The 25,626-nt window shown below is 41.9% G+C and overlaps 1 protein-coding gene across 1 annotated transcript; it reads right to left on the reverse strand.

Moving 5' to 3' along the window:
• Positions 1–1,450: 1,450 nt before the first annotated feature.
• On the reverse strand, positions 1,451–25,626 carry EIF4EBP2 (eukaryotic translation initiation factor 4E binding protein 2). Its single transcript, XM_083364839.1, has 3 exons — positions 24,908–25,626; positions 12,604–12,780; positions 1,451–9,327 (listed from the first exon to the last, which is right to left on the reverse strand). Exons 1-3 carry the CDS (start codon positions 25,044–25,046, stop codon positions 9,296–9,298), a joined length of 348 nt encoding a protein of 115 aa, XP_083220965.1. The 5' UTR covers positions 25,047–25,626; the 3' UTR covers positions 1,451–9,295.

A 25,626-nucleotide genomic window follows, 5' to 3' on the forward strand; every position in this document is an offset into this window, starting at 1 on the left:
ATTCACCAGTGGACAGCTTGTCTTCAGAAGTTGTTAGGTGCTTCATTACTGGAGGTTTTTAAGAAAAGACTGGATAGCCACCTGTCTGAAATGGCATAGGTCAGGCATGTCAAACGTGCGACGTCACGTGATGTCGCGTGATGTATCAGGACTTTTTCTCCATTACTGGCAGTGGGGTGGGCGCTCTTTCGGTGTGATGCATCCGGCCCACGGTATAGGTACATGCCTGGTATAGGGTCTCCTGCTTAAAAGCAGGGGGGGGGGTTGGACTAGATGACCTCCAGGGTCCCTTCCAGCTCTATTTTGATTTATTGAAGATCGGTGATGTTCATGTAAACAAGCTGCAGCCGTGTAACATTTAGAATTACTAAACTTTTAAGATGCCAGAAGATCATTGTTCTGTAGCAATACATTAATACTAGCTATCTCTTTGAATATTGTTATTTTTCTGAATCTACTTTTGTTTTCCTGTGTATTTTGTCTTGGTACTGCTTCACGTTCCTTCCCATCCATTAAAAGGGCATATTTACTTTAAATAATGTGGGAATCAAATCTTTGCTCATGAAAACATCAGCATAAACTATATACAGATCTGTTCAATTAATAGCACAAAAGGTATCATGAAGAAGACCATGACAGATATGCAGACTTTTCAGCAAACATTCCTTGATATTTCCCCTTAAAAGTACATTCTAAAAGATGGCTATACTTTATATGTGGACAGACCATATTAAAACAATTTTGGGGCTGGACTTTATTCTGATCTCTTCACTCATGAATTAGGGCAATTATGAACCTGCTCCAAGTTAATTCTCCTATTGGACAAATTTAGATATATTTTAAGGTTCTGTGTCTAGGAATCGGATCACTGTTTTTCTTTTTATTTATTTATTTATTTTAATTCCATTTATATCGCGCCCTTCTCCGAAGACTCAGGGCGGCTTACAAGCTTAGCAGTAGTTTTAGTGCACAAAGGACAATCTCCATACAAAGCACGGTGAAACAAAACCTTGGGCCTACATTTAGCCATTCCCTTAAATGTCAAGAGAGTAGCACAGACATTTTAAGTTATTGAAACCAACCACTCTAACCCATGATCTCAGCTTGGCATCAACTAATAAACCTTTTATGGCTGTACCTAAAATTTTATAGAACACCACGGTAAAGTATCTCAGTTTCCAAACTATTTCTACACTTCCAGTAAAAAGAAACCATGCAGCTTATGTGTTCTTTCCTTAACAAATCTCTCAGTATGAAAGTAAAGTTATAAATTGAATGTGTCTGATTCAATTGTGTCCGATAACCTTGTGAATTCCCTGAATAAGGGAGAGAAACCTTATCTCAAAAGCCTTTTTGCCTTGAGAACAGCAGAAAGAAAAAAAGAGAGAATTTCCCTAAGGTCCCACATTCCCATATTGCCACAATAATGGGAAAAATACACACAAAGGCATTTTGGTTTGATATAATCAAGGTCTTTATTGATCTCACTGTAACAGCAACCATTGGCGAGAGTGTTTTCCCAAACACCTGTTTCAGTAAAAATCAGATACATACAGAAGTACCCAAGGATTTTTCAGACAACCTTTGATGGTTAAAAAAAAGAATCCTGGGGTTCAGTTAAACATGGATGATGGCCAAAAAAAAAAAAAAAGGAAACGGGAAGATACAACTAGTTTTTAAATGTATTAAGAACATTCAGTAATTTTTTTGGCAGCATCCTCTGCCTCTTACTTCAGCGCTAACAAATAAGATAGAAAACAAGCCGCCACATAATGTCTGAAGGAGAACTTCGCCCACTTAAGGCAAAGAAAGGCACACTGGTTTGCCATCCTCATGCAGTGATTTAGGCAACAGAAGGAAGATGGAGGAGGAGCAAGGTAGTTTTGTGTTCCTCAGATAAACGGGGATGAAGGTGCCGATTGATTTTCCCACATCTTGTTTGATTTACCACCATTTTATAAACAAGTGGTCCTTATAACATGGATTTCCACGTTAGATGAATTATTGTCGATGCTTGTAAAGTCAAGTGTATGAAACATCATCAGCTAAATCAGATAACATCTCATAATCAACCTAAAGCATTTTCCCTGATGTTATTTTTTTCCCTAAAAGTAATTTACACACACACATACGCACATTTATATATTTTGGGACGTATTCACCCATACACATACTGTATATATTATTTTTGCATTCATCCTCTCTCCACAGTAGAATTCTCTTTAATGTTCAAGAGTTACCTAGTTTTGCAGACAATCAGCCAACACAAATCTTCTAGTCTGCCACATCCCAGTGAAATTGCAGGGCGAGAGTCAACGTGTTCACACAATCTTTCGCCATGCAACAACTGCATTAGACTTTATTCTGTTACCTGTTCTTTGAACTCCCTATTCCTTAGCCACAAGTGGAAACAATAGCCTTCAGAGAGACATGCCTATCAAAACGTCCCTCATGGACTCCTCACCACTGTGAAAATTAACTGAAAGATTATACAGACAAATGCAGGGATAAATCTCACTTTTACATCCATCCGCAAAATCTATTTGGTGAGATAAGATTAGGAGAAAAATGGGACGGTGGATGAGACTGAAATTGTGTTTGGTACTAAGTTCAGAACTAATCCAGAAAGCTTTGACACAGTCCTGAGGTCTACTGAGAACTCAATGCAACAAAACTTAATTGCCCAATTAATGAAACATCAAGGAGAGACCCATGAATGGTGGGAAAGCAACAGTTGAGTTGCAAATATACAGATGGGAACCATAAGGGTGGTGAAGAGCAGACACTTGAGGGGGACATGGACTAGATAGTAGAGATCTAGGACAAAGGAAGTTTGATGTGGAGATCAGCATTCCAGATGCTTCTTCCATGATGAAGATAGCTGCAAGTAGGTCACTAATTTGCAGAATATCTATCTATTCAGCCTCTCAGCCACAACTATCAAGGTCTACCTAGAGCAAGGGTCTTCAAACTTGGCAAACTCAGGGCTGGCTGACAAGTCTTAAAGTTGCCAAGTTTGAAGACTCCTGACCTAGAGCCAGGCCAAGACCAATCACTCAGGAAGACAGGTACAGAGAATTAAAAGAATGTTTGTTTTTTTCAAACAAGTAGTCTCACACAAATATCTACACAGGCATGCTTTCCCTTAAGAGGAAAAGGGTCTTATTGTTATTGTTCAACGCCTAGTCAAATATCCTTGCCCATCTGCAGAAAAAAATGTAGCCTCCTGTCTAACATTGGAACACTAGTAAACAAATGCCAGAGATGGGGGCAGAATTGTGAGCTCTTAAGTTGGGCCCTAGAAATCCTCATTGATGCATTGAGCACATTATCTTTGGTGAGAGCGAGGGCAACTTACCATGGATCTGTTCCAAGTGGCATCTTGGAGTCAAAATAGATAATAGTTTAGCCGTAACACTGGAGATTTTCCAAGGCCACTATAAACATCCTTTATTAGTTCTCTGTACAAAAGTTCTTGTAACAAACATTCCTGACAGTAATGATGAGCCATAACAAATATTTAAAATATTTTAATTCTACCTAAATTATTTCAGTACTTCCCATTATAGAAACAAGTGGCTTGCTTTCCACAGTTGATGCAAATAATTTCAACTGTCTATCCTCCTTTTTTTTTTTTTGAAAACCAGCAAATAACCAGGATTTCAAAAGCAGTCTAGACCAGGATTTGTCATCCTCACCAACTTTTAGACGGGCGGACCTAAACTCCCCAAATTTCCTAGCCAGCATCAAACACTGGTCTAAACAATTGAACTGCAAAAGGGTTTTTTAAAACCGACGTACCAATTCGGAATGCTATAGCTAACAGGATGGAAGACCAGAATTTTTATTATTTTTTTGCCACAAAGAACACAGTATGTGGAATTAATTGCATTAAGCACAACAGTAAAGAAATAAAACACCAATCAAATATTCAAAGGTCTCACCTAATCTGAGGGGATGGAAATAAATAAAAACTCAACCCCTTGCTTGATTTTCTTGCCAAGCAAGCCTAGACTTTGGAAACTGAATTGGCAAAGCCTAGACTTTGGAAACTGAATTGGCAAAGGACTGCAAACAACCTATTACAATTCAGTCTTGTGTTATTTTCTACCATACGTATGTGCTGCATTTACTCATTCTTCAGCATATGTGAGTTGCTACATTTTTGCACAAGCGTTCAACCCAATGCACGGAATCCAGGTACTTCCAGTAAAATGTTTTTAAATATGTACTCTTGGTGTGAGGGTGACTTCTGGTTTAGTGTATGTGTGTTTCACCATTACTACGCATTATCTAGATGGATCCTTGCTGTGTGTGTGTGTGTGTGTGTGTGTGTGTAATAAGATACTGATGTAAATAGCTTTTCTGGTAATTCAGGCTTTCAGATTACTACCAGGAAAGTTAAAGAGACTCCAGAATAGCCAAGCTCTCCAACTTTTCATTAGTTTTTCATAAAGAAAATATGGCATCTTAAGATGTCTATCTCCTAGTACAAAACTTCTGCCACGGATTGCCAAAATCCTTTTGTGCAAATGTCACATAAAATCCTTCCACCTACAAAAGCTATTTGCAAAGCTCAGCTTCCTTAAGACTGGGCATCCTTGTTTGATCTTTCAACTAGCAACCTTGCACAACTACTGGTAGAATATGGCTAGCCTTGCGAAAGGTCAAGTTCAATGTTTCTCAGCCTTGGCAATTTGAAGATATGTGGACTTCAATTCCCAGAATTACCCAGCCAGTTAACACTGGTCAAAATAGTAGTTGCGACTGAAGTCTCATCCCTTTTTTTTCATGTGCTGTATTGTACAAGGCCTTAAAAAGGAGCTTCAATCACAATCACCTTCACTTTCTCTATTCCCTCAGAGATATCCCTCTATTTGTTTGTCTGCTGGCCTAATCCTAGATAAATCCAAAGACAGACTCAATAAATGAATTTTAATTAATAATTTTCATTCAGTTGATTACATCTGTATAGTATTTCGATATGAAGTTTTAAGAAAATGGCAGAAAAAAAAGGAAAGCATGTTCTACACCAGATATAAATCTACTCCTTTTAGTTAGCCAAAAAAAAAAAGGGAATTGACTAAAGCCTGCAGCCTTACTTATCTCAAATGTTTGGCATGGATTCACTTAGCTCACAATAGTGCTTAAAATTTATACCTATTCCAAAGTTTCTTTACCCAAAAAACGAACAAAAACCCAGAGGAAATGATCATATGTAGCACTGGAGGCCTCTCTTTAGAAGAGAGATACAACACTAATTTACTGGTAACGGAGATTGTGGTTCTGAATTTGAAGGGCCGCAAAACAGGACAGCAATTATTTCTATTCTTTCAGCTACTGGGTGGAAATTTTTCAAGTAATAAAATTCCGCTGAAAACATTTTAAGCCCCTAGCATGATTATTTATGTCTTAGTCTTCTCTTCAGGTTCGGCTGTGTTAAAAGGAGACTTGAGAACTATACTGTGCTAGGGGGATAAACTCTGCAGAAGAAAGCAAAAAAAAAAAAAAAGGATTTCTCTATAGCTTTCTCTTCTATTATAAAATGCAGCTTTATTCAGAGACAAGGATAGGAGGTACAATGCAGAAGGCATGGGAGAGAAAATGGCCATGACTGAACCAATTTTCTTCCAAGTTTTAGGGAAATGGAACGTGATGTGTTTCTTAATGGCACTCATTATTTTCTCAGAACTATCTGCAAGGTATGAGTGTACTGGCTCAATTTTATAAATTGGGGAAAACTGCAGCAGAGGAAGATCAGAAGAGTTTTATCCAAATACACGAGGAATCCTACAGTACGAAAGAAATCTGTTCCCTCAGATTACAGATCAATCCTTCCCTCTGGGACGCTCCTTCCTTCAGCTACGTTTATACAGAAGAGACTTCAGATGAATCAAGTCTTTTACGAGCAGCATCCGATTTGTGAAAATCTCACGGAATTCTCTTGATAAAGAAGTTTGGTTTTTTTAACTGTGAAAGAAGGGTCCTATTAATGGTATTTTACTAGTTAAACCATTAGAAGGGAAAAAGTAACATACCAAAAGTTAACTCCCAAATTTCAAATATCTTCAAAAATACTACAGTGAGAACGAGGCCTGTTAGGAGCCCCTAAAACTCTATTCTTACCCTCTCCTTCCCTCCCTGGAGTTAGCTGAACTGGGGTTGTGATTAAAACTTTGAGTTCTGCCTACATCTGCCAAGTAAAGATGTCTCTCTCCTCACCCATCAACTGAACGGCCAAAGAAGTGAGGTTCCAGGCAGAAACACTGGAACGGTCTATGTTCTGATTTATGACTGAACACGCAGTGCGTTTTGGAAGCCTCCTCTGCCCAAACCCAGACGCTTACGCTGCACTTCCAAGGGATTCTTCCCTTCATGAGCCCCCCCAGGTTAGTCACAGCAGCCACCACTTTAGAGGCAACAATCTTTCCCCAGAGACATTGCGAAGAAGAGATTATTCCTGAGTCATCAACAGTTACAAAGCAAATTTTTGCTTCTGTATTATTCACATTTTACAGTAGTCGAAACAAAATAAAATCCTGCCTTTCTTACATGCCTCCAAAGCTACCACAAAGGCAGAGGGGAAGCCAAAGCCCATGCCCTACATTTTAAATCATGACACACACACACACCCCTCCTTTTTTAAATCCAGTCAATTATGATAAGTTGCCGATTTATGAAGAGAATTAAGAGCCAAAGTCAATTCCCAGATTTGAAAATACAGGTGAGTCCAAGAACTGACCTGAAATCCATTATGTCATTTTATAGGCCAAAACCCAATAGGACGAGCATATTCTCAGATATTCTTCTAGAAGTGAAGCCTACATTAAAAACAAGTATAGTGGCCACATTCCCTGAGGCTGTGTCACTTCCCACTCCCAATTATGCCTGAACAATAAAATCCATGTGCAAAATTGCCACATCGGTGTGACCTTTCCACTAGGGAAACTAGCACAATTCAGTCATTCTATTTTTGAGGTAGCACATGAATCACTCTTGGAAGACTTCCTAAAGGAATCAGAGGCAACACTCACCAAGTATTTTTAGAGAAGCAAGAATCTTAGAACAGCAGAATTTCCAAGCCCCATCAGCCTGAGACAGCAAGACCAACAGACAGAGATAATGAGAGTTGCAGTCTAATGACATCTGGATGGGTTATGGTAGCTTATCCCTGCCTCAGAGGCTTCATTTTCAAAATAAAATTACAAAGCAGGAAAGTATCACTGAAGACAGGGGACAAGCATCCAGAAACTTCAGTGTGGGTGTGCTTTAAAAAAAATAAATCCTGGTTTATGTATGTGAGGTCACAGCAAGCATTGCAGTATTCCCTCTTCTAAAAGAAGGAAACACATCTTTCGCTGTTATCACTGTAGTTTTTGTTCAGTCTGGGTCCTAAAATTAACTTTTGGGGGGAAAAAACTCTGCTTTCCATCTACTGGTGGACTTACTTTTAAATCAAGCAAAGAGGTTTTATTATTCCATTAGCCTAGGCCAGAGGTCTCCAAACTTGGCAACTTTTTAAAGATTTGTGGACTTCAACTCTCAGAATTCATTACTGTCTGAGGAATTCTGGGAGATGAAGTCTTTAAGTTGCCAAGTTTGGAGTTCCCTGGTCTAGACAAAAAAACAATCTAATATGGAAGCATTCTCATGGTGCAAAATATCAAGGGGCCCTGCAGCCATTGCATGGATTCATCCACAGGCTGTGTTAAAATGATCCACCAATTTTCTCTTTCACAGTTTCTTCACAAAGAGACCTCAATTGCCAATGAATTCCTACAAAGAGAGATCCTACTTGCTCTCTGCAACAATTCCGGGCAAACAGCACAAGTTCACTTAGGCCAGAACTAATCAATTTAGGAGCTGGGTCACCAGTATGTGGAAAATGGTCAATATATCCAAATAAAGAGAATTAAGTGAGATCACCAGCAACTCTTCCTCCGTAGTGACACTGGATCTGCAATAGGCTCCAAGGTGTCTGATTTAATAATGTATGAATTCGAGAAATGTGCAGAAGATAGTAACCAAGAAACAAATAGATCTTGTTTGAAAAATGCAGTGAAATCTTTCTGATCAGTCATCATTTCAAATTCATCTGAAGTCACACATCATGAAATCAGCACTTAACATCTTAATAATTAATTGATTCTTAAGGTTCCCTGGTCCATACAAGACTTTTTCACAATTTTCATTTTTTGTTGGGTTTCTCCTAGTTAAGCATAACCAGGTTGCTTTATTTAATTCTTTTGGCACAAAAATGCACTTGCCAAGAACCCACCAGATGTTACTGAGCAGCAAATATTAAAGACTGTAGACAAATAGTACGGAACAGTGTCTCTCAACCTTAGCAACGTCAAGCTGTGTTGACCAGCTCCCAGAATTCTGGAAGTTGAACTCCTCACAGCTTAAAATTGCCGAGTTTGAGAAACACTGGTACAGAAGCCAATCAAGCATGATACTCCCCAATTATATTAGGAAAAGATCTGGTTCGCTTTTAACACTGGTGGGTTTAAATCAGGAAATTGGAGAGAAACTTTTCTTTTTTGGGGGGGGAAATGATATTGGGACGAAATACAAAGTGAAATGAATGCATAATGAAGTGATGATTCTAAATTATTTATCTTTTTTTTTAAAAAAAGAAATTTTCAGGGGAAGCAGGAAAAACTCCCAATACTCTTTTAGGAAAATCTCACAGCAGTGCCCCACATGAAAGGGTATACTAACTAAAAAAGACAAGTTGAGTAACAGGATTTAGAAATATCAACGAGAGTGCATTCTGCACGTCAAAGGAGATATAACATAGAAATCAGTTAATAAATTGACATCAATTTAACAGCAGTTAAGGGAAAGGAGAACAATGGCAGTGTCATGTCACTTCAAACATATATCCACCCTTTCCATGCCCCTTGTGTGTTTTGCAATAAATATCCAATTGTTGATAGAAGTTAAATTCTCGCATGTGCATGTTTTGAAAAGTTGTCTCTAAAGTGCGAGACGCCAAGGGACACTCCTTAGCCATATAAATTTATCATGGGCTCCAAGTCAGTCATAGGGAGTGAGTAAGGCAAGCAGAGGAGTGGGGGGGGGGGATGAGTAGGAAGCATGGTATGGTTAATGGAAATCAAGGAGAGTCCTCTTATCCTTTGGCACTTCAAAAGCTGAAGTGAAAATTCTGTGGAAACAGCAGCTTCTACTTCTTCCTTCATCCTTCAAGTTATTGAAACCTGATGGTCAAAATCAGATGTACGCAGGTGATCAGGAATTGCTGTCTCTCCATGGTTACCCTCAGGGAAAATCAGATGTCCATCTCAAACTGAGCATCATCACCTGATTGAAAGACAAGAGCACGTGCAAAATCAACAGACAATTTTTAGAGGGAGAAACTTTACAGACATGTTTTTTAAAGTCTCCTAAGAGGACAGTTGAATTCTTACTTTCAATGAGATTTGAGCAGACCTGACACATGTAAGTGGCCAAGGTAACAGAACAGTCAAAACCACTACACCAGGGGTGTCAAACTCAATTTCATTGAGGGCCGCATCAGCATTGCGGTTGCCCTCAGGGGGCCGGGGGGTATGGCCTGGGTGGGCATGGCCTACTGGGTGGGTGTGGCTAGAGTGCGTATGGCCTACTGGGTGGGCGTGGCCAGCTCTACATCGTTCGCATCAAGGGTGCCTATGGGGGCCTGGGCAGGAGTGGGACAGATCTGAGGGTCTCTGGGCCAGGGCCAAGGCAGTGGGGGCCGTTCCCTCACTGTTTCCAGGATGGCTTCGCGGGCCACATGAAACCAATTCGCGGGCCAGATCTGGCCCCCGGGCCTTGTGTTTGACATGTCTGCACTAGACAATGCGGGTGGAATATACCATACTATTTTAACCGAGTTAGAAGGTGGCTTAAACCAATCACTGGCTTAAAATAATACCTTCACAAAGAATCTGCCTGGCATGTTTGGCGAGATATACCTACACTCAAGTACGTATTTTGTTTATTCTTGATCTGTTTAATTTAAATGCTTCTTTATAGGAGGAGAGTTGACCCTTACATCCAGTATCTTTGCTTCCTTCGGCTGCATGAGAATGAAACCAAAAAAGAAAATATGTTTTGATCTAAAAAAAATAAAAGAAAAACCCAACGCATTTCAGAAGTTCTTCTGAAATGTTTTGGATCTACCATGGTTAAGGGAAAACAAAACTCAGAACTTTTTGGTTGTTCCAGTTAAAAAAAAATAAGAGCGCACTATTGAGTGATTTAATGAGACTGGATTATCCTGACGGACATTCCCCCCCCCTTTCCATTCCTTCTCCACCTGTTTTCTGCTGCAGTGATTTTACATTTCATCAGCTCTCCTATCCACTGATCCTTCTAGTTCAGACATGTCAAACACAAGGCCCGGGGGCCAGATCCGGCCCACAAAGTGGTTTCATGTGGCCAGCGAAGCCATCCTGGAAACAGTGAGGGAACGGCCCCCACTGCCTTGGCCCTGGCCCAGAGACCCTCCTCCTGCCAGAGACCCTCAGATCTGTCCCACTCCTGCCCAGGCCCCCACAGGCACCCTTGATGCGAACGATGTAGAGCTGGCCACGCCCACCCAGTAGGCCATAGGCACTCTAGCCATTCCCACCCAGTAGGCCACGCCCACCCAGGCCACACCCACCCGGCCCCCTGAGGGCAACCGCAATGCTGATGCGGCCCTCAATGAAATTGAGTTTGACACCCCTGTATCTAGTTCCTTCCCTTCAGTTGACGGTGCTGAAGTGGGATCACTTCACAGCGCACAATTACGGTAAGACGGGCAGCCAATAAATTTAATTGATAATAATAAAATAAAATAATGGTTCATGACAACAGTACAAGGAGCTAGCTTTCCTCATTCACTTAGTTTCATAGGCAATCTGTATTCCCAAGAAACTCCACAATCCTTTATTATTTTTTCCTGACCGTCTTCTGCTGCATTATGAAATCACTATGTCTGGTCCATGTCCAAAATAAAACTGCCCCATTTCATGCTTTACATGGGCCAATATATCCAAAAGACATTCTACTTTGGGCATGGAGCACCCAAAGCCATATGACCTGAGCATGTGGTACAGTTCATGCATGGAATGTTTTGGACATTTCTCACCTCCGGCATTTTTAATGTAAATTCAGGTTTTAGCTTGTGCTTCTAAAACAATTTGCTATTGCTTTGTTATACACCAGTCTCTGACTGAAATAAACTTTGAACTTGAAATACATTCACATGGTGTGGTAGGATGGAGGGTTTGTTGTCACTGTGTGTTGGGGGGAGAGAGCACGTGGGGGGGGAGGCTCAGTTAATCTCAATGTACACATGTTGTACTTTGACAATAAAGGTTGTTTATTATTATTATTATTATTATTATTATTATTATTATTATTATTATTATTATCATCATTATTATCATTATTATTATTATTATTAGCGTCTTATCTAATTTTTGTGTCCAATTCCTATTTACCAATAAAGGAAAATATTTGTAGTTCAGGGTTGAAATGAGGGGTCCTTGGGACTCTCTGAGCTTGCTTTGTTTTCTTGCAGACATTTCGTTACCCAAATTGGTAACACCATCAGTGGTAGATGATGTTACCTAGTTTGTGTAATGAAATGTCTGGAAAAAAGCATCCAAGCTCAGAGAGCACCAAGGACCCCTCAATTCCTATCTAGCCTAGAAATACAACAGATTTACAGCTAGTTCCTCTAATGGATCAAGTCCATCTCAGTAAATGATTTGACCAAAATTGTGTGGCAAAAATGTTTGTACTTTACCTCAACTTGAACTGCTTTATACCATTTTGAAAAAAATAAATATCTTTCAATAATTCATAGCTACTGCATTGCTAAGGCACAGAGGGCAAAAGGCCAATAATTCAACATTCAGTTCCTACCACATACAATTGTTGCAACGGTTTGCTGTTCTCTACAAGCAAAAGCTCTCTAAACGCATTGGGGGGGGGGAAACTGCAGACAGGAAATAAATTACTTGATCCCAAGGTAAAACTCATGTTTGAACAAAATCACAGTGCAGGAAATAGAATAGCTCTGTATCACTTCCCATTCTGGCTATAAAGAACCAGGAGATCAGTATTACTGCATGTTTTTTTCCTCCCAGAAAAATCTCTTTGTTACCAGAATTTCCATTCCAAGACAGTTAAGAGATTTGCGCCCTGTTTTACAACCTTTTTGGCACAGTTGTTAACAGAATAACTGCAATTGTTAAGTGAACCACGTGGTCACTAAGCGAATCCAGTCTGCTGGATTTAACTCTGCTTGTTAAAAAATCAACTAGGAAAGTAACAAACGATGATCACATAACCCTGGGAGGCTGCGACTGTTGTAAACACATGCTGGTTGTCAAGCACCTGAATTTTGGGCATGTGACCACGGGGATGCTAATATGGTTTTAAGTGTGAGGATTAAGTACTTTTCTCAGTGCTGTTGTAACCTTGGATGGCCACTAAACGAATGGTTGTAAGTCAAGGACTACCTGCAGCAGAGAGATGGATCGGCACTGTCAATTGCAAGTAAGTATTTGGCACGCATGCAGATACTGCAGTTTGCTTCTGCTACAAGACAAATGTTCTTACCAATTATAGGCTTCCCATCGTGATTGTTCAGATTATTTACTTCCACTTTGGAATCTTCTGTCACAGAACCAGGACTGGTAACTCCTGGGATATTGGGAAGGTGGCAAGGAGGGGTTTGAGCCATGGGAGAATTGCGCCGATCTAACAGAAACTTGCGGTCGTAAATGATTCTGGTACCTAGAGAGGTGGAAAAAGGAACAGGTATTATCAGATCCACTATGCTGAGACCACGTTAGTCTATGGCAGCAAAGGAAATTGGGAGTTTATAGAGACCTTGGTGCTTTCTGAGTTTGGTTGTTTGCTTGCTGACATTACATTATCCAACTAGATAACATCATAATCCGTGGCCAGAGCATCAAGGACCTCCTCAACCCTGAGCTACATTATACTGCCTTCCATTAAAATCAGACGTTTGGCAGCACTGTTTCTGATTAACATTTTTTAAACTAAATTTTTATTTAAACATTTTTTAGGCAGATAAATCATAAATAGTTGTGGCCTAACTCCTCTTGAGGTGTAATTGTTTTGCTCAACAAGCCCTTCATTTATAAAGAAAGGTTGCAGCTCTAAACAAATATTACATTCCACTGAATGCACTTTAGTTTATATCCAAGTAAGAAAGCAAAAGAGCCAGTTTTGGTCTAGTAATTAAAGTGTTAGACTAGTAGAATGCAAGCCCCGCCATTGGCACGGAAGCCAACTGGTTGACTTTGGGCCACCCATGCTCTTTCAACCCTGGGAAAAAGGCAGTGACAAACCTTCTTAGAAGTTGTCTAGAAAACTGCACGGATTGTCCATGCAGTCGCTAGGAGTCAAGATGGACTCAAAGGCCCCAATTAAAGTATGTTTAGTATAAAACCTAAAACTTAAATGAAGCTTAGAAACTTCCCCCCTTTTGCAACAAGGATGGCTCTTGACTTCTCCACCCCGCCCCCTATTTCCTCATCTTCTCCAAGCAGGTGCCTTCCAGGTTTGGTTGCAGTCACCAGGCTAGGGAAGGGTGGATTACCCTGAAAACAAAATCAAGAAGTATCTTCAAGAAAATGAAATCTGTATTTTTCTGTTTATTCCGAAACTGACAATACAAGCTGCTAATCAAGAGTCAAATCTGAACCAACAGTTAACACATGAGGCTTTGCTAATTCAGCTACAAGCACCAACACTGAATCCTTTTCATACATTGACACAGAAATCTCTAATGAGTCAAAAAATGAAGAAAATGAATCGTGGTTTGCCATTCGATAGAAAAACTTCACCACTCATGCCCTACTTGGAAAACAGAGGTACAAGATGGAGCGATTTCATATTGGCCTCTTAGCTGGCAGCATCATTCACTGACTAGAATGCCGGTACTTGGTTTAATTATTGGCTTGATAGCCAGTATTTCTTGAAGATATATTTAAAGTGATACATCCTAGGAAAACCACCCCAGAGCTGATCAAATCATGTTCTTATTTGAATTCTCTTTCCTTGCTAAGCAGGATAATTGTTCCTTTCTTAGGTCTTCTTAATGCAGTGGTCCCCAACCTTTTCTATACCCCGCACCCCTAGAACGGTTCTGATATATTCTCTCACCCCTTACAAGATGGAAATAACGGCAACGAATTATGCACATACACTATAATTTTGAAAATCCATGTTTTCGCACCCACTGGAATATCGTCTCGCACCCCTGGTTGGCCACCCCTGTCTTAATGCTTGCCTTGTCTTCTGTTGGAGCTCCTTTGCTCATGTTTTTTTATCTTTATCTTCATTAGACTTATATACCGCCCTTCTCCCCTAGGACTTTTTCCCTCTCTCCATTGGCTGAGAACCTCAAAGCTTAGCAATCTTCCTTATGCCCATAAGCAGTCTCACCCTCCCACATTCCTTGGTTGACTCTCCCTGACCTATCTTTGAAACATTCAGTGCCATGGCTTTGCCTACAAATTACTGCTGAAGGATGCAGAAAATGATGGCCGGGGGAGTTGAGTTTGATACCTCACTGGAGATAATAGGGACTTTCAACATTACAGCTAGTCCCTGACTTACAACCACAACTGAGCCCAGAATTTCTGTTGTTAAGTGAGACATTTCTTAAGAGTTTGCCCCATTTTTAAGACCTTTCTTGCCACAACTGTTAAGCGAATTGTTAAGTGAACGTGGCTTCCCCATTGACTTTGCTCTTCAGAAGGTAGCAAAAGGTGATCGTGTGACCTCGGGAGTCTACGACCATCATAAATGGGGAGGAACAGGCTTCGGCTCAATCCCAACAAGACTGAGTGGTTGTGCGTGCCGGTATCTCGGGAAATTCAGGCTATTCCATCTTTAACCATGGGGGTGTGTGTGAGTTATTACCCCCCGTAGATAGGGCTCGCAACTTGGGTGTCCTCCTGGATTCACAGCTAAATTTGGAAGATCATATAGGAGCTGTGACCAGGGGGGCTTTTGCCCAGGTTCGCCTGGTGCGCCCCTATCTGGACCGGGATGCCCTGTGTAGTCACTCATGCGCTCGTGACCTCTCGTATAGACTACTGCAATGCTCTGTACATGGGGCTGCCCTTGAGGACCACTCGGAGGCTTCAACTGGTGCAGAATGCGGCCGCGCGAGTTGCGATGGGGGTCTCCTGATACTCCCATGTAACACCTCTACTCCATGAGCTGCATTGGCTTCCAGTTGCCCTCCGGGTGAGATTCAAGGTGCTGGTGATTACCTATAAAGCCCTAAATGGCATGGGTCCGGATTACTTACGGGAGCACCTGCTGCCGGCGTCAACTTCCCTTCGTCCTGTGCGCTCCCACAGAGAGGTCCTCCTCAGGGTGCCGTCGGTCAGAGAGTGTCGACTGGTGACCCCCAGGGGGAGGGCGTTCTCTGTGGGCGCGCCAGACCTTTGGAACCGCTTACCGGTTGAGCTCCAGATGGCTCCCGACCTTCGCTCTTTCCGCCGTGATCTAAAAACTTACCTATTTGAACAAGCCGGCCTGGTCTGATGGGTTTGGGGTGTTTTATTTAGTACTTTAATTATTTATTGTAATGGGCTAGTTCTATTTAATCTTATTTTTAACTTTTGTATATTGTATTTTTATTGCCCTGTACACCGCCCTGAGTCCTTCGGGAGGCGGTATAGAAATAAAATAAAATTAAATAAATAAATAAATAAATGTGTGTTGGTCACCAAGCATTTGAATTTTGATCACATGGGGATGCTGTAATGGTCGCATGTGTAGAAACTGGTCATATTTTTTCCCCAGTCCTGTTGTAACTTCAAACAGCTACTAAATGAACTGTTGTTAGGTCAAGGACTTCCTGTACCTCACTGAAGAGTCACATCGTTTCACAGCAAAGAGTGGTTTTCTTTTACATTTGGAAATATCTCTCTGGGAAGGCTCCTCTTTCATAATCTCTGTGCAAGTTTCCAGATGGTGTCTAACATAAATCTGTGGAAAACTGGAAGCAGGTTTAGTCAGGCCTTTGATCTCTCCCAGTAGGGCACATTTTCATCCAGTACCAACAGACTGGCACCCACCAGATGTTTTCGACCAGAGCTCTTCAAACTTGGCAACTTTTAAGGCCTATGAACTTCAACTCCCAGAGTTCCTCAGCCAGCCAGGGCTGGCTGAGGAATTCTGGGAGTTGAAGTTCACAAGGCTTAAAAGTTGCCAAGTTTTGAAGAGCCCTGTTTTTAGACTCACACCATGGCAGAATGGTAAGCAATTACAGGAAATGTAGTTGAAAGTGTCTAGATGGTTGTTACCAAACTGTGTACCCCTTTTCTAAGCCGAATCTTGAGAGAACAAGCAGAAAATAGGCCTACTGCTGCATCTTTGCCTACTTAATTAAATGTTTTGAATCTATATGGAATCGATTTCTCAGAAATGATTGTAGCTAACTGGTCTACACTATTATCGATTAAGGGACGCAGTGGCTCAGTGGGTTAGGACGCTGAGCTTGTCGATCAGAAGGTCGGCGGTTTGGCGGGTCGAATCCCGAGTGCCGCGTAACAGAGTGAGCGCCTGTTACTCGTCCCAGCTTCTGCCAACCTAGCAGTTCGAAAGCACGTAAAAATGCAAGTAGAAAAATAGGGACCACTACGGTGGGAAGGTAACAGCGTTCCGTGTGCCTTTGGCGTCCAGTCATGCCGGCCACATGACCACGGAGATGTCCTCGGACAAGCGCTGGCTCTTCGGCTTTGAAACGGAGATGAGCACCGCCCCCTAGAGTCGGAAACGACTAGCACGCATGTGCGGGGGAACCTTTACCTTTACTTTATTATCGATTATCAAAGGGCTTAAATGCATTATTCCTTTCTGGTTCATATTGAAAATAAATCACAAATCTCATTTCTTTCCACACTAGAAGCTCCTCTCAACAGCATCACCAAAGCTTTAATATTAAGACAACAGCCACACTGCTTGGCTTTAATCAAATTAAAGGTAAACTAAATTTCATCAATCTAACTGAAGCAGGGAAAGAGTGTGAAGGGGGAAAAGAGATGGCAAAATATTAATTCTAAGAAAAGGAACTTCTAAAAATCTTTACAAATAAAATAAGTGGACATGGAAGATGCTGATCCTCAACTGACCCTACTGCATATCTAAGAGCTTCCACTTCCCATTTTCATCACATTGCTCAAATCTGTTTGCAAATTTTTGCCCATTTTTTTTCTGCAACTGCACATTTTGGCCTCCATTTTCTTCACATAGCTAAGTCAAAGGAACTGGTTCATATTTGTGACAAGTCATATGATCACCTTTTGCGACCCTCTTATAAGCAAAGTCAATGGAGAAGCCAAATTCACTTACGAACTGTGTTACTAACTTTATCATTGCACTGATTCACTTAAGAACTGTGGCAAGAAAGGTCATAAAATGGGGCAAAATTCACTTAGCAACAGAAAATTTGGGCTCAATTGTGGTTGTAAGTCGAGGACTACCTTTACTAGATTTTACTGTAACCTAAATGACCTTTGTGGCTTGGGCCAAGGATAGCTATAAAACAGATTTCTCCCTTGTGTTCCATCATACCCTATGTCAACTGAGTGTGACATCAATTTAGCACCATCTGTGCATTCCTAGGACACATAAATAACACAGGAATTGAACTTCCCCAGCTTGTAAACAGCCTGTCACCCAATCAACTCCAAGAATCACTGCAGAAGGACCATTTCTGTTTGTTCCTCTTTTTTCAAGGAACAAAAATGTGGAATGGTCAGTGTTAAATAAAGCAAAGGCAAAACATTGAATTAGGTTCACTTCCTGTTGACCTCAGTGACCTAACTATGGATTTCTGGACAAATATTGTGTGTTATTTTGCCACTGACTTTGAACTTCCCAGTTTTACCTACCACCCCAAATACAATCTCATTTAGCTTCTAAGCCCAGACATCAATCAGCCAGATGTTTTTTGTTGGAGGCCATAAACGTGCTCTAATAGCATTCCACTTTGCAGTGCTTTGTGGCAGGATCTTTTTACTATTAATGCAAAACATTTAGTAAGACCACTTCTCTGGAATAAAACTTTAGAGATAGTAGCAAGCTTTAAGTGAGTTTGGGTTAGAATTTAATACTGACACTTTTTCACAGCATATCGAATATGAAGAGAATTTCTGAGTCAAGACTAGATACAGAACATGTGTGCTTCTAAGGAACCCTCAAAGGCACAATCCCTGGGTTTGAATCCCTCATTTGTTTTCTCTCAATTTTAGATTTGTTCACTTTGTCTCTCTTTATATTTGTATCTGGCCAATTACTAAGAAACTGACTCGAGAGAGTTCTGACGGTTCCATGTTCTGCAAAGCAAAATTGGCTTCCTTTTATCCTTTCAGCAAAACTTTTTTTTTTTTTTTGGTGGACAAATGGATAAAATATCCCCCCAAAGCACTGGGCTGCTGTCACTCACCATTTATTTATTTTTTACTTACTAAGTGATTGCATAGTTTTTTAGTTATATTCTATTCCTTCACTTTTGATTCTTTAGTTTTGGGGTGTTGTTTCTGGAAATCACTCAAAGCAACCCAACTCTCTCTCTCTCTCTCTCTCTTTTGCATGCAGTGCTCTTTTGTTCATAAGCACAGTGGTGTCTGCAGCAATCAACGATGACCTCAGAATCACAGTACGAGCAGTTCCTCACGTAAACCCCACCCTTACATACTCGGACTATGACATCTGAGGCAAGTGAGCCGAATGCATTTGCCTGATCACATCTTCACACACATGCCATTGTTTCCCCGTTGGGCTGTCTTTCTGTGGATGCCTATGCAACATGAACTGCACTCACAACTTGAATATCAGAAGTGGGATATTACAGATCCAAGTGGAAGAGCCCAATTCCACCAATGCAAGTGTATTAGTGGCTCAGGATAAATAGCAATTCTGGAAGAAATGTGAAGAAATGGCTGGTGAAAAGCAGCATAACCTGTAGCTTATAAAGCAGCATAGTCTGTTTCTCTGATCAAATATGTCAGTTTACTAACTCCAAGAAATGCTGCATAGGGGTCAATATAATACATTCTGTCCAATTTAGGTCACTTGCCATGAAAATCCTTGCTGAATCCTTGCTGTATTCAAAAAACAAACCCAAGCAAACCTTTCTCTATATTTGATCATAAAACAACTATCAGGTTTTGAATTTTGCATAAACTGAGATCCACAATAAAGGAAAAATCATGATACTTCAGCTTACCTGTTACCGCTCTTTAATTTTCATACACCTACTTCTATGCCTGAACATCAAATTCTGGCCCTTGATGTAGCTTCAATCAAGACAGCCTCTACTAAGAAAACTCTGAATATTGACTTCCCTTTTCCAGTGTTATTTTGAAGACACAATAACAAAAAAAGTGAGCGATAATTATTTCCACTCATCATGACTTGAAGACCAACCAGCAGTACCCTAATAATGTCTGCATGTAAAACAATCCATTAACTCATGCAACTAGAGTTGCCTTAATGCAGAATCCAAAAAGTCCATGGAAAACTTATTTATGTCATCACGTTTTATCTCAAGTCAGCAGGGAAATCTCTCAAGGAAAGAGTTTTAACTTTGGCCGTGAAAACATATTCAGCCAATGGAACTCACCAAAGCCTGATGAAATATTGCTTTGCAGAGCAAAAATGATAGTGCTCAGATGCTCACTACTTTTTCTCTAGGCCCTGGTGTAATTTTTGTTTTGCTGACCTGGGCTGGGTTCCAGCATCCATGGCAAGTAGCAAGGCACACTCAGTGCTTTCAAGCGAAACATCACAAAATTAAAGCAAGAAAGGAATGTGTCTAACAAAAGCACTTTTGTAAGTGAGGGGGAAAAGTGTGTGTTTTGCCTTCTGAAGTTTCTTCTGGCTGCTAGCACTCCTCAACAACAAGTTGGTGTTCTTCCAAAATCCTTTTTTACACAGATATAGCCACCTTCAGTAATCTTCCATTTCTGATCCTATTTTGATCTGGAATCTGAAACAGGCGGTTAATGTTCCTTTGGTTACGACACGGTTCACTGTTACATATGTACACATATAAATATCCCTCAATGTTTTCAAAATTATTTTCTTTCTTGTTTAACTTATATACTGTTAGGCTTTTAAATGGGACATGATCTCTGTGAACTTATGCAGAATTGACTTGGGAGGCCGGTGTGTGGTGTAGTTGGTCCACATGGTGTGGTAGGATGGTTTGTTGTCACTGTGTGTTGGGGGGAGAGACTCAGCTAATCTCAATGTACACATGTTGTACTTTGACAATAAAGGTTTATTATAAAGGTTTATTATTATACCCCATCTTTCATACAAGAGCTTATGGTGGCAATCATAGGACTTCCTCCTATTTTTCCCTACAACAACTCTATGACATAGGCTGGGCTAAGAACTGATGAATCATCCAGAATAGTCCAAGGAGCTTCCTGAGGCAAAAGTGGACTAGAATGTGATGCTTTTTCATTATAGGAAATACGTTCAGATTTTGTAAGGATGGGATAATCCAGAATTAGATACTACTTTGCCTTGAAAAACCAACCAACCTTTTACACTGGTAGATTTAAATTATAATTTTTTGCACATTTAAAACAATAGAATGAACAGAATCATAAAATATTAATGAAATTTATATTAATAAAGTGAAGCTTTATAATTTTCTCTGCAATTACTTCTAAGGTTTCCTTGCCTCTCCAAGAATATATCCTAACTTAGGGGGAAAAAAGAGTTTTCACACTTTTGGATAACCAAAGCTTTCAATGCATGAAGCTTACACTGAATTACTGTATTTATTAATACGGACGGAGAAATATCAGATTCAGACGCCTGGGAAAAATGCAGTAACTAAAACTAAAGTAATGGAATTTCAGCTATGCAAGTTCCAATGAAAGTTTGAAATTAGTAAAGAATCTGTCAGTTGCTTCATAAAGGAAATGGGATTAATGTCAAGATTATGAAGAGAATATCAATTTGACTGTATCAGCCCTGCATTCAAATTATCATTAAAATATATCTGTACTGCAGAGCAGGATATAATAAAATTAATCTAATTCAAGCATTAGGATTCTTTAAGCCTTGCGGATTCCAGATGATTATACTTGGTTACCTCTTTAATTGTAATCAATGGGAATCTGAAATTTTAAATTATGGACATCTCTCCACTGTTCTGCATCCCAGGAGGAGCAGCAGCAGCATGAGGGGGGGAAAACTAATGTTTTTCAACTTTGCTTATTGTACTCTACAGGTAGTCCTCAACTTACAACCATAATTGAGCCTTGTAAGTACTGTTTTATGTCATGACAATCATAAAGCAGGTCATCATGTGAGCAACCTGATTTTACAACCTTCTGGTGGTGGCTGTTAAGTGAGTCCATTGTTATGGGAAGTAAACACTGGTTTTCAGCAAAAGCATCGTTAAGTTGCAGTCTCACATGAGACTGCAGAAGGTGCAAATGGCTATAAATTCAGTCTGGTTGCCAAGCTCCCAAAATATAGGATGGGTTGAGAGAGGTCCACTGTAACTTCAAACTGTTACTAAGTGACCAGTCATAAGTTGAGGGCTACATGTATAAGATAGAATACAACATTAAGTGTTGACTGGGTTTGCACAACATTTACATTTGACTTGGATGCTACCAAATCATCCCAGATTCTCAGCTGCTCACAAAACCATATAATGGAGAAAAAGCCCTTTAATGTATCATGCAGCAATCATTCCACAACAGAAAAAAAGAAGAGAGAATATATCAATCCATCAATTTCAAAATGTCTTCTGGATGTTAAACCCCGATGTGATTTGCTTGCTTGTGGGTTATCAAGTTACTGGAATTTAAAGATTGTGTTTTATATATCATGGTATGTTTACCACATAATGTGAATCTCATAATGTATTTATATACCACAGTTAATGAATAAATACAACCATAATAGTTAAAATGTTATATTCTGGTAGAAACTGTCAAATTTCACAGTTACTCCTTATCAATTGTTAATGTTTATGCTAGCCAATTATTTTAAACAAGTCTGTTATGTCTAATTTTCCCAACTTGAGTTCCTTCTAGGTGTGGATTTCAGCCCTGAATTCTTCAAGCAGAAGTCTAACTCTGACTCACATATCTGGAAACCTATTTTATATCTAATCTTGACTAACTTTGTACCTTTTAATAAAAACTACCTTGTTATCATATGCATGATTCACAGTGCTGTGGACTTCCCCATTCAAAGCAAATTCTGGGTAAAGAAATGACATTCTAGAAAGTATATAAACTTCTAAATTTATACCGCTATCTGGCATGACAGCTGTTAACTTGAAATGTAACCTTAATAGTTTTGGGCATGCAGAAGGAACTATGTCATTGTCAAAGCAGCATATCTTACTTTTTCCCCCATTACCAGTAAGTTAGAATAATTTGAAATATGGAAGTATAGTTCAAAGTAAACAAAACGCCCAAGAAGAAGGAACTTGGCACTCATCAACTTTTAAAACAAGTTTACAAAGACAAAATCAGTTTGTTAGCTATCTAAACAGTGGCCACAAAAATAAAATTCAGCTGTTTAAACTTTGAAATTTACTAGAACTCAGCAGGATAAAAAAAAATACAGTTGCACAGAATGAAAATCAAGGCAACCTGTAGGATAGAGGGGAGAAAGAGACCATCTGAGAACCAAATGATAAGAGGACAAGATCTAATCTGATCTGACAAGGTTCTGTTGTAATTATTGTTTTAAGGTAACTATCTTCTGCATTTGGGCAAAATTAGGGTTTAATTTGTTTTCAATATCTGTATTTGTGCATTCTGTTATTTATGTCACTATTCACCGCCCTGAGTCCTTAGGGAGAAGGGCGGTATACAAATCAAATAAATAAATAAAAATAAATAAATAATCACAACAACCCTTAAGTGGTCTAGTAGTTAATGAAAGCCGGACGTCATATTAATTTTAGCTTTTAAAGTACCATAAGAATGTTTCTTACAACATATATATTTTTTCCCCTCTGGAATTAATCCATATTAGTTAATCTAGTGTTTTCAGTAGTGGGGGCAAAGTTGGACAAAGCTGTTACAAGCTTCTGAGCAACTTAATATGTTTAGAGCTAAGAAAAGTCACACATATAAGCAGCCAGAGTGGTTTTACGTAACAGAAATAAACACCCGAGAACAGCCCTACAGCGTTACCATTTTTAAAGGAAATTCGCTCTACTATTTAGCTACACACGTGCACACATCAACCTCCCTTCACTTCTACTGCCTCCAAACCAGCTCGCTCCACGTCTGGGGAACAGGCTAATCATTAGCTTGAAGGATCTCCTGCTTGCTCTCTTATCTCGTGCTCTGCTTCAATGCACGTCCAAGAAGGCATAAAAAGACCCACAAATACCACAGGCTGGATTCTGAAATTAATCCGACTTGGGTGATTCAACCCAACGAACTCCCCACCCCCACCCCCGTCAGGTGCATTCACCCACACCTCATCGAAATCCCAGATAATGCAACGGGGGACCCCGGTTTTGGGGCCACCAAACCACACGAAGGCTTATTCAACAGGAACGCGATTTGGAGAAAAAGCACAAAAGCGTTCCCACAGGCAAACCAGAAGCAGGTGGTGACTCTCGGCCTAGAACAGGGGTCTTCAAACTTGGCCCTTTTATGACTCGTGGACTTCAACTCCCAGAATTCCTCAGCCAGTGTGTCTGGCTGAGGAATTCTGGGAGTTGAAGTCCATGAGTCATAAAAGGGCCAAGTTTGAAGACCCCTGGCCTAGAATCTAGATCAGGGGTAGGCAACCTCGGCTCTTTTATGACGCGTGGACTTCAACTCCCAGAATTCCTGAGCCAGCTGGCTCAGGAATTCTGGGAGTTGAAGTCCACGCGTCATAAAAGAGCCGAGGTTGCCTACCCCTGATCTTGATGATGATGGATGATTCCTAGACAGGGCCCTAGATTGAAGTTCCCAAGCTGGCAGCTGGCAAACAACCTAAAGGCACGCCAGCCATTTCCACGCGGCAGCCGGAGTGGCGCGGAAGGGAAAGCAGGCCTCTCCTGGAGGGAGCTGCCGTCCATCGCCTTCCCTCGCCCGCAGCCACGCTCCCTCCCTCCCTCCCTGCCGCTCCTCCCTTCGATCTTGTGCAACAAGCCGCGGCGTCTTGAGGCTCCAGGGCCTTGTTTACAAATACCTCGCCGCCAGCCCCGAACCAGAGAGGCGAGGCCTAGCTAGGCGACGATGGGGTGATCCAGCCCGCTTTCTCTTCTCCTTTACAGACCCGGGCTCCCCGGGGTATCGTGGCCGAGGCCGGCCTCCCTCCCTCCTTCTTCTTTCCTGGGCTCAGCCCGCCTGCAAGGCCAAGCGGGTCCCCCTTGCGGCAGCTGCCGCCGCAGGGAAAGGCGTCTTTCCCCGCAAAGCTCCGGCTGGCGAGCAGCGCTAGACCAGGCGCGGCAGCAGGAGAAGGAGGAGGAGGCGTCACGTTTCCGGAGGGCAACCTCGGACTCTTTTCACACACACACACACACAACACCTCGGACTCTTTCACACACACACACACACACACACACACACAACCTCGGACTCTTTCACACACACACACACACACAACCCCAAGCCCTCCGAGGACGCTTCCGAGGACGGCGCCCTCTCTTACGACGGGGTGAAGATTAGGGGGTCCCCCCCACCGCCTCCCAGGCGTCCGCACCCCCTTTTAAGGGCGCCTGGAGAGCAAGAGCTCCAGCCAGGCCGGCGCACGCCCCCTTGCCCGGGTTCCCCCCCCAACCTCCCCACCACCACCCGTGGGGAGCGCGAGGCCCAGAGCCGCCTGCACCTGGCCTCCCTGCCCTTATTTCTTTTCTTTTCTTTTCTTTCTTTCTTGATACCTCCGGGCGTGGTGGAGAAGAGGGTCCCCCCGGGCGTGGTGCAATAGTCATGAGGTAGCTGCGAGGAGTCGCTGATGCGCACCGTCCTGGTGGGGATGGCGCGGCTCTGGCTTTGCTGGTGGCCACCGGAGGAGGACATCTCCCGCTCTTTTGTCCTGGCTGGGCGAGTGGGGTGGGGTGGGGAGAGGAGGCAGAGAAGGCCAGGAGCTGCAGAGGGGAAACTTGGGTGAGGGCGAACGAAAGAAAGAAAAAGAAAGAAAAAAGAAGAAGGAGAAGAAGACGGAGAGCTGGGAGGCAGCGGGGCGCAGGAGGAAGAAGGGGCGGCGGCGGCGACGCTGGCTGGCTTCCTTCGGGGACGAGCGGGGGGTGGGTGGGTGGAGGCGACCGCTTCTCCGGCTCCGGGGCACTTTTTCTTTCCGTCACCGCCTCCACCGCCACCTTCTCCCTCGGCCTCCGCCAGCAGCAGGAAACGAGGGGCTCGGAAGGCGGAGAAAGGCGGCCCAGGCGGGGCAAGGCCGAGCCAGGAGGCGGGGACGCGGCGGAGACACCCACCCGCCGGCGGGGCACGTGGCCGCCTTCTCGGCTGGGCGAAAGCGGAACGTCTTTGGGTCTGAAGAGCAGGAAGGAGCGAGAGAGGCCTGCTCGGCTCCGTCGGTCGCCGGGGTAGCGGTGGCGGCGTTACGGATGAGGGGATCTAGCAGGGAGGCGGGCATGCTTAT

This window comes from Vipera ursinii (genome assembly GCF_947247035.1).
Source record: "Vipera ursinii genome assembly, chromosome: 5".
In the NCBI taxonomy this organism is placed as follows: Eukaryota; Metazoa; Chordata; class Lepidosauria; order Squamata; family Viperidae; genus Vipera; species Vipera ursinii.